The 9,872-nt window shown below is 45.0% G+C and overlaps 1 protein-coding gene across 2 annotated transcripts; it reads right to left on the reverse strand.

Moving 5' to 3' along the window:
* Positions 1-4,189: 4,189 nt before the first annotated feature.
* RAB19 (RAB19, member RAS oncogene family) lies at positions 4,190-9,839 on the reverse strand. 2 transcript variants are annotated; one of them, XM_082310616.1, is made up of 4 exons: positions 9,661-9,839; positions 9,341-9,553; positions 8,391-8,574; positions 4,190-6,011 (listed from the first exon to the last, which is right to left on the reverse strand). In XM_082310616.1, the coding sequence occupies exons 2-4, from the start codon at positions 9,533-9,535 to the stop codon at positions 5,746-5,748; spliced, it is 645 nt and encodes a 214-aa protein (XP_082166742.1). In that variant the 5' UTR covers positions 9,536-9,553; positions 9,661-9,839; the 3' UTR covers positions 4,190-5,745. The 2 variants fall into 2 exon arrangements, with proteins under 2 accessions (XP_082166742.1, XP_082166743.1); XM_082310617.1 differs by having other exon boundaries at positions 9,675-9,699.
* Between the last annotated feature and the right edge of the window lie 33 nt (positions 9,840-9,872).

The raw sequence follows: 9,872 nt of genomic DNA on the forward strand, positions 1-9,872 counted from the left end.
GTGAGAGTTCAGAAAGAAGTATTCTTCTGCAGAAATACATAAAGTTAGAAGTAAACTACCAGAAACATATTCGGGTGCTGAGGGGTATGTAAGAAAAGTTTAACTGAACAGTCTAAAACCATCTTTCTTTGTTTTTTGTTTTTTGTTTGTTTGTTTGTTTGTTTTTTTTTCTCTAGAGGCAAGTAGCAGAGGGGAAAAAGGATTTGAACATAATTTGTGCAAATGACATTTAAAACTGATATATGGAGAAACAGAAAAAATGAAAGGCTTTGAAGTAGAACTAGCCTTTCCTCCCCTACATAGTGAACATAAGTTGTTAACATCCTATTGGAAAGCTGCATTCAAACATAAGTTTAACAAAGATGCGTTCTGGTAAGATGGAAAAAGGTAATAAACTTACCAGCCAGAGCACAAGCATCAGCTTCCCTTCATAAGGGGTCAGAAAGGGCACGCTTTACTTCCTATCTGGGTGGTGTAGGTGTGGCACGGCGGTGGATGCTGCTGCTTCTAAACCTTACTCCTGTACGCGTTATAGTGGGGAAGCTGAGAATACGCAAAGCAGCGCTTTGCTTTGGTGGAGGCTGTCCTGTCTAGCTGCAGGGTGACTGATGCAGGCAAGTGCATCCTGACAAGTAGTTTCTGTTGATCTCTTGAAGCGTGCTGTGGTTCTTGTTCTGTAAGTTAAAGAACTGCATGTATTTGTCATCAGGCAGCACTGCTGCATGTCACTTCCACTTTGAGTCTTGCGGGTAGTAGGCCTGTTTCTAAGCTTGCTATTGCACTGTGATTTCCACACACCCCCCGCCCCCCCCAAACTGGGATGACTGAAGAGAGTAGGGACTTAGAAATAAGTCAAGTATGTTAGTAGGCTGCTGTGTTTTTCCTCTGTAAGAACAGGAATAAATTCAGTAGAATTAGGGCAAACTCTTAATGTAAAAATGGGGAGGGTGACAACTTAGGCTGTGCTACATTTTCTTTAAGCAAATACCTAAGGTACAGAAACTGAAGAGGCCAGTGAGAGTGGTGTCAAGATGAAAAAGGTATAAAGAGAATCCATAAACTTCCTCTACCAAAATCTTGATTTCAAAACACAAATCTCTAGAAAAAGATGCATGCTCTTGCTTGAAGTGCCTTGACTTTACCCCCTACGTGTGAATATATACATATGGTTTGATATAAAATTTTGCATCTTGTGGTAAGAGGAAAATAAGTATCTGCTGCCCATTCTAATAGGTCTGAATGTGATGATACAAGCAAAGAGCACTTCTTACCACCTCTGCTGCTTTAGTTCAGATAGTACAGCTTTTTCCCGATTGTAGCTGGAGGTGTATTGTAATCTTGCTGAGGGGATGCCTGGTTCACTTAATGAAATACAAAGTAGCTCTTTCCTGCTACAGCAGGTACAAAATTGGTTTCTGTTTGGAGGATACTGTGAGGTATGGGGTGTCTCATGTCTGGCACAAAACTTGTATAGATGGAATTATTAATGCTGCAGCAGTTTAAAACGAGAGGGAATCCACATGTAGTCCCTTGGGATTGAGATACAATACAGGACTGCGCTGCAGAGATCAAGTTGCTACAAAGTCAGCTTGACTTTAGTGCTAGCATTGGAGAGGCATTATTAAACTGTAGTTGTGGTGAGCCTCACTTCAGGTAAGCAAAACTAGACAGACTTGGCAGTGAAAACTGTCGTAAGCAGTGATGTTCATAGACACAGCTGGAGCAAGGAAATGTGGGGTTGCAAATATGTTAAACTTCTGCCCCTACTTGCTGCTGTTGCTGTTACCCGTGGGTGTGCTGTTTGTCACTTGCAGCCCAACCAGAGATAACACCTGTTTGGCAACAGCTTGATGTGATTGCATAGGCAGAGCCTGTGCAGGCAGCTGAGTTAAGGTTGATTTTAGAATAGCAGCACTAGAAGTGCTTTAAAAGACTTTAAAAAGTCCTGCCTCTCTCAAACTGCAAGTTCCTATTCAAAGTTGAAGTACTCTTAGGCCAAGAGCCCCTTTTACCTATCTAAAACTACTCTGAAAGAACTTGGATATCCCAGCATTGCCTGTTGTAGTTCCAGTCCGTAACACACTTGCTTGAGAGGGTGCTGAAAAATGGCTTCAGGAGTCAGTACACCAAGCAATGGGTATTAAAGCCCCGCTGCCTGCAGCCAAGTGTGGTGTTTGGGGAACCAAGATCTGTAAAAATCTGCCTACTGGCAGCCCACAGCTGGGAAGGGGCACCTCTGAACAGTGCTGTGGTTACCTTCCCCCCTCCCCACCTGGCTGGGGGAAGCTCCAGTTTGTTCCCTGTCCAAAAGCACATCTCCTTCCTGAAAGAAGGCTCCAGGGTAGAGCTCTCTATCCCTGTTCAGGGCCTGAAAATTGCTTTCTCTGTCTCCTCTCCAACTATACTTAAACATTAACTAACTGGAATGATTAGATAAGAACCTCAGCTTTTGCTATTAAGAGCCTGTCCCCTACGTACAAAGAAAAGCTTGACCACATAGGTAGTACCACATGCCTTCCAACGTCACTGGGTTGCAGTTATGTTTGCTTTTAAGTCAGTCAGCTTCCGGGAGGTATCAAAGCTTGCTCCATTTAAAAATACTACTTTTTTTTTTTTTTGTTATCCTGTTACATGGATGGGTGGTGCTTCAGTCTCATCTGGCAGGGCTGTGAAATCAATGCGCCACAGCTAAGATTCAAATACTTCTTCCAAGTAGATAAAAATTTAACAAGCTCATCTTCAAGCTGGGTGTGCAGCTCTTAAAACTGTGGGACAGTAGTTTTTAGAATAGCATTGTAAACAACATTACAATAAGCCACACTTTCTGCAAGTGCATTAATAATGCTGTCAAGAAGGAGACTGAATTTGCATAAGATGCTAGGGGAACAAAAACCTTAATACAAGGCTCCATACGAGTTAATGCTGTTTGCATTGTCATAGCCACATGCTTCCATCTGCTCTGTGATGGGGAAAGGCACAACTGCAGAAGTTACACTCTGCTTGTTTTTTAATCTAGTGGTTGCTATCCTACAGTCTAGAATAACATGCTCTAATACAGGGATTTTTTTTGAGTTTATAGCTTTCTTCAGGTATTACCTCACGAATAATACTGTCATCTACTATACAGTCTGAAGAACTTTCTTGTTAGCAACAGCTGCAGCTTGCTCATCATTCACATGAAGACAGCTTAAAAAAATGACCCTCTGGAAACGATTCGGTATACCTGCCCAAAGGGCTTGTGGAAGATGCCAAACAGAACCAACCAAAAGAGGTCTCACACCTGTTTTAGTCACCCAGTTTCTTGAAAGAGTAGCAAGGAGCCTGTTGCACCTGTTGAAGGAAAGGGAGCAGTGCAGCTCGAAGCACAGTCGCAAGCCTGTTCCCCCGACCCTGTGCTGCTCAGCTTTCTGCCAATGAAGGACTGACCTGGCACGTAGCTCCAAGCGTGCAGGAAGAGAACTGCCAGAGCCCTATAACCTGGCGGTGCTGGGCGGTAAAGGCAGCACTCGCCTGCAGAAGTCTCCGTACTGAGGGTAAGCAAAATAATTTCATACAGTAATCTCTAATTAAGGCAGTCAACCCAAGGAACCTTACAAAGGTTAATACTCTGCTGGTAAGATCCTTCTTCTAATTCTTGGCTAATGAAAGAGTGTAACTGGAGACAAACACAATACTTTTCTATTAAGGTCTCCTGGAAGATTAGTATTTGCTGCAAATATTGTATCTGGTATATCTGAAATAGAAACAAGTTTGCTAGCAGTTTAAGTGTGGATACTAAAAGAAAAAAAAGTAAAACCTGCTACATTACAAACTACTACCAGGAATAGTTTGGATTTTAAACACACAAGAATATTAAAACTTATATTTGACTGTTTTCCTTGTGACAAGAGGTGTAGAAACTAGTTGTTTGGACACTGGATTGCTACTTGTTCAGCTGCTTTGAAAGGTTATGGTGTTTACTGTTGCTTAAATATGCAAACTGAAATGCAACTACTAGGCTAGTACCAAATCAAGAGGAAATTAAGATTTAAAAAGAAAACAGCAGAAAGAGGATGCCTGAAGAAGATGAAGCTTTCTCCACAGCAGGCTATAGCAAAAGGCTTAGAGGCTAGCACAGAAGATTTCTCCCTCAGTTTACCCATAGCTGAATTAACCCCTGCTCTTTGCATGTGATAGCAAAGAACCTGGCCAGAGGAAGCATTAACAATAATAGAAATATTTGCAAGACTATAAATCAGTGATTCATTCTGCTTTATTTGTGCTTCTCAGACAAGATTTTCCAGAAATATTTGCTACATGTTTTTCTCTATTTTTCAAGAACTTGTGAAGCATGGGCAGACTGCCATCCGGTAAGCTAGCAGCGTACCCGCCTTCGCGGGGCTTCTTTGCATGTAACCCAGGCTGTATTTTGTCATTACAGAGTTTGAGTTCCAGTTCGTAGCTTAACAGTAACCAAGTGATGCACTTTGGTACGTGTGGGCTGCAGTCAAAAAACTTCTTCTGTATAATATTTCTTTCCTCCCTCTCCTTCCCTGTCTCCATCTACTGGGAGGTGGGGGTGGGGACACCAAGCCAAAGGAAAAATTAAAAACCCAAACCCTTCATTCAGTTCTGGTACATAGAACAAGCGAGCCCTCAATAGCAAAGCTTGCATTCGGGAGGAGCAATACAAAACCTATTGCTACCAAGCTGTTCAGTCTCCATAGCAGGAGCATACCTGCTTGCCTAGGGGTAGCTTTCTGGCGTCCCCCGTGCCATTCCCGTACTGCTCTAAGGCAAGGTTACATAATTAAGCCATCCTGCCCCTTGCCGAGTTTTACAGGAGCTTGAATCCCTTCTTCACACTCCCTTGAAAGTCTACAGGCATACTCCCAGGCTGCCACTGGCCCATCACACAAACTACAGAAGGCTTTTGATTAAAATCAGCACATCAAAAGCAAGACAAGGTTGGGGGGGAAGAAAAATGCTTTCACCCCCACATTGATTTAGGCCGTTACTGGTGCCTTGGAAGCTTCACTACTCCTAGCAATCTATGTAGCAAGACAGAGATCACTACTGGAAACAATTCTTATAATTTGAGAGCAAAGTGAGAGACAACTTTTCTCACCCCAGGAAGAAGGTTGGGACCCTACTGTACCATATTCTGCCTGCTGTGAAACCCCAGGGCTATCTCCAGGTTTGCCTGGCGAGGAAGTCAGTACAGATGTGACATCGTGTACTCTTTCACAAATGTTATCAAGTTCCTTGGGATGCCTGACATCAGGGCTGCCCCTAAATGGCAGTTTAGGCAGCAGTGGGTTAGCGCTGTCCAAGTGTGTGTTGGATTTTTTAAAGCTACTGGCAGAGAGTAAAGTGCTTGCACTAGAAGAAACAACGTAGCTTAGAAGGGTCAAATCAAGGCAGAGCTCTGGTGCAAATTTATCTTCTCGCACAGCCAGAAAATCACTTAAGGATATAATTAAAGGCAACAATTTTTACAGTTCTCTTTGGTTAAGGCAAGAGTTGGCAGCTTCCTGAGTCCTTTCAGCTCAGAAGTTTGAGTTAAAGTATCAGCTGCCATGTTCGAAGCAACCTGTGCTACCAACAGCAACAACGATCTCTGAAGGTACTTACAAGCCAACTGCAAGGCAGAGAGATCAAGAGAGATGGCTTGAGACCACATAGCACACTTTCATCAACTGAATAAAATGAAATCAAGCGGCCTCAGAAGAATGATGACTTCCGAGCTCTTCCTGAAGTCTCTCTTCAACAGAGGCACTGGGTCTTCTCCACACTCGGACTGGCAATCACTGGCCGGGAATCAAGGTAGATGCTGTTCGGAGGGTTCTCTCCATGAAGCTGTAAGGTATTTCGGGCTATTAGCTCCTTAGCCATTAACGTGAACACCTCTTCTATGTTTTGAGCTTCTTTTGCTGATGTCTCCAGTACAGCTAGGAGCCCATGCTTCTCTGCCAGTGTGCAGGCATCTTCAAACAGGACTTGGCGCTTATCCAGTGAATCCGATTTGTTCCCTTAAAAGAAGGCAAAGAGATAATTCAATAATTTAGTCTCTCTAAAATTCATCTTTAAATGCAACACATTAATTTCAATTTTGTTAAAGGGTAGATTTATGTTGGGAATAAGAGTTACTGGAAAAAACAAGATGTGAGCACATCAGAGCCACAAACATAGAACATGGATCAAAACTGCAGCTAATCATATGATGACATCAAATGAGATAAAATCCAAACAGAAACTAAAAACCTGTGTAGATCTAATTACTTGCTGTAGGCAATGGTGCCAGAGGCTTTTTTGGAATCAACTGTTGGTCCCTATTCCCTAGTGTTTTTAAACATTAAGTAGCATTTAAGTTAAATATTTTTAAAAAAATATAAATCTTGTAGCTATAGCCATTACACGCAGTGAACCAAAGCAATGTTGCATAAAGGGTGGAAGCCACATGTGTTATGCTGTTGTCAAGTGACCTTGACACATCTCAAAGTGGACGCTCATCTCTGAAGATCTGGCATGTTATTAGTCTAAAGCAGATCTCCTCAAAACAAACAAACAAACAAAAAAACCCCCACAAAAACCAACACTAAAACCCAGCGAAGAACCTGCTCAACTGTTAATCAGATTTTAACATGACCTATTTATACAAGTCAGTCGTTTTAAGATGATGTCAAAAAAGAGAATTCACACCAGCTATCTTAATGCTTAAAATGTATACTTAAGAAGTTTCTGCATGTATAGATTAAATTTTTACTTGAAGCAGTTCAGTCAAAACCTGTCAGAAGTCATGAAACACCGGAGATTAAATACCTTTGTATATTTAAGTAGTTGCAGCACATGTGGAATTATCATCAGCTGTGGTACATGCAGTACCTGGCTGAAGTCTACATTCATAGTTTCAAGACAACCCTTCATCAAATTCAGATCTTGAATTTAAAGCATATATAAGCCAACTCCCCTCCCATTAAGTCACTTTCAGTTTTTCCTAAAAGGAAAAAAAAACCCACCCCACAAAAGAAAACCACACCCCCCAAAAATCCCACCTTGCTTGAGGGTTATTTGCCTTCTTAAAAAGAGCGCCCCCTCTTTCCTCCTTCAGTTCCAGATGGGAAAGTTAGACTTCTTAAGCTTAACCTCGTACTACAAAGGTGTATAACGTGACTCTGTGTGATTAAATGTACAAAGACTTCCTGCCACAGTAAGTAAAGCAAACAGCACCAGCTTTGGAAGAAAGCACCAAGCTGGATCCTTGACAAAAGCTTTATTTTTACCAATTTCAGAACTTCTTTCTTAAAAAAGAGAACACCACCAACCACCACCAGCCCCCACAACACAGACAGACAGGTCTCGTTCTTTAGCTTAATGAGAAAAGTTAGAAAAACCCTATCAAAGCTTAGCGATTCCCCCCCGCCCTTTACTCATTCCAAGCACTGCAGTTACATGCAGGTCAGAATTTGTTGTTTGTTTCTTCAGAGGAAGAACAGGAAGAACCACCACAGGAGAAGTAAGTAATTTGCTAGGAGCACAAGCAGCCGCTTAGGTCCCACACCTGCTGCGCTGTGGGGCTCAACGCTGCCTATCCTCAAGAGCCAGTTTGGGCTGCTGCCGCTGCATGTGTTGCTCTCGGCACAGTGCCAGCGTGGAACAGGCAGAGGCAGTGGAATGTAAATAAAAGCTCTGTCATTTTACTACACCAGTTCTCTCATTTGTAGCTTCTTCCTTGGGGGAGGGAATAGCAATAATAACGTGCAACACAAAGGGAAAGAACCATACTGCTTCCTGCCAGCTCCATTCTCAGAAATTTCTACCCATTCTACCTCAAGAGGCAAAGTTTCTTGAATGCTAGTGGAATAAACGAGGCGGAGGAATGCAAGCAGACTACTTTGTGCTCTGTAAAAGCCATGTCCCCATCTACTGTCTTACCTGATCAGAGTCCCGTTACAGAGCAATGCACATGCGTATCAAAAGAACAGAGAGGAAAGATGAGAACAAGGGGTTGTGTTGCTCTGCACTTTCCCCTTCATCTTGAATTATTGAGCCGCTAAATTCCTGCGCATCAGGAGTATAGGATCAGAGTTACTGCAATTCTAACCGCAATAAGGTTGTCCCTGCTTGCTAGACTAGCGGCAAGTTTGTTGCATTATTCCAGCAGGAAAGGAACAAGTAAAAAGGTTTCACTGCCTGTGATGGGCTTGGTCCTCTCGGGACCAGGCTGTGACTTCCCTAATTTTTAAAGCTTAGGTCAAATTGATACAATTTCTAATCTATTTTAGTTACAACTGCATTCTTCTTTAATGCATAGTTTCTAGATGCTTTAAGTAGTGGGGGGAAGGTGAGGGGGGTTTTATACACATAGTAAAAAAAGCTATACAACTTAATATTTAAAATTAGATTCCTACCAATTAACATCATGACCAAGTTTGCAGCACCATACTTTTCAATTTCACGAATCCAGTGAGGAATGGATTCAAATGTGGACCTTCTAGTAAGGTCATAGGCAAGGATGGCCCCGTGAGCACTCCTGTAATAGGACTGGGTTATTGTCCGGAAGCGCTCTTGACCAGCTGTGTCCCACACTTGGATCTGTAAGAGAAAGGATAGAAGTTGTAAAGACCGGCGAATGCCGCTCACTAGGTGTTTGCCATCAGCATCTACGCATTTGAAACCCCTTGTCTAGAAGGCAGCTAGACCTGCCCCAGCTCACTCCACTACACCCACAGCATGGCTTTGCCCTCTCTAGATCTGAAGAGACACTTACATGCCTGTAAAGACAATCTACACAGACTAAAGAGAAACCTGCAAGGGTAAACCCAGCTTTGTAAAGAGGCTAAGAAACCCAGTTTCAACAACTGTACTAAAAGATACAGAGCATTACAGCCTTTTAACGGGAAAGGAAGAAGAGCCAAGAAGCCCTGGTGCAGGGCTGGGCAAAGCAAAGCTTTATACGGGGCAGGCATCTGAACTTTCATCTGCACATGGAGGTAAGTTCTAGCTAGCAATTTCTTCTGGTGTTCATCTTGCAAGTCTTCAACTTCCCTCAGATCAAGCGTGTCTCAAAGTGGAGTCTTTCTTTGCAAACTAGAGGGTTTTCCCTCCTCGGTGTCCCAGCTCAAACCCCCACATCTCCGAAGGAGGGAAGAGACACCCTCTCCGAAGCGCAGCTGGCTTTCAAAGAACTCCCTGCAGGCAAAGCCTGAGCCCTCTCCACAGGTAGATCCAGAGACGCCAGGAGGGCAGGCAGGTCCCCAGCATCCCGCCGCTCCCCTCGCACCCGCACGGCAATGGCGACCGGGCAGCGGGGAAGCGGGTGCTGCCCACCGGGCAGCCGGGGCTCGCTCCGGCCGCTGACCTTCACTTTCTTGCCGTCGATGTCCATCGAGCGCACGGTGAAGTCGACGCCGATGGTGTTCTGCTGCTTCTCGTTGTACTGCCCCGTCTTGAAGCGGTGCACCACGCACGTCTTCCCCACGTTGGAGTCCCCGATCAGGATGATCTTGAAGAGGTAGTCGAAGGCATCGTCCGCGACGGAGCTGGAGAAAGGCATCGCGGCTCCCGGGCGGGCCTGCGGCGGCCGAGCGCGGCAGTGAGGGGGAGCCGCCGCCCTGGCCCGGCTCACGGCGGCTGAGAGCCTGGGGAAGGAGCCCCTGTCCCGCCCGGCCGCCCGCTCACCTGTGGGCGCTCACCTGCCGGGACAGGTAGCGCCCGCTTTGTACCCGCCCCGGCCCTCCCGGGGCCGGCGGGAAATGTAGTCCGCCTCCGCCTCCACCGCCTCCGCCTCCGCCTGCCCTGCCCTGCCCCGCGGGCTCCGCTGGGGGAGCGGTGCCGGCGCCGCTCGCTCCCCGCCCCCTGCGAGGGGGGAGGCGGGCAAGGGGCCCGGCGCG

Source organism: Platalea leucorodia (genome assembly GCF_965183815.1).
Source record: "Platalea leucorodia genome assembly, chromosome: 4".
NCBI lineage: Eukaryota > Metazoa > Chordata > Aves > Pelecaniformes > Threskiornithidae > Platalea > Platalea leucorodia.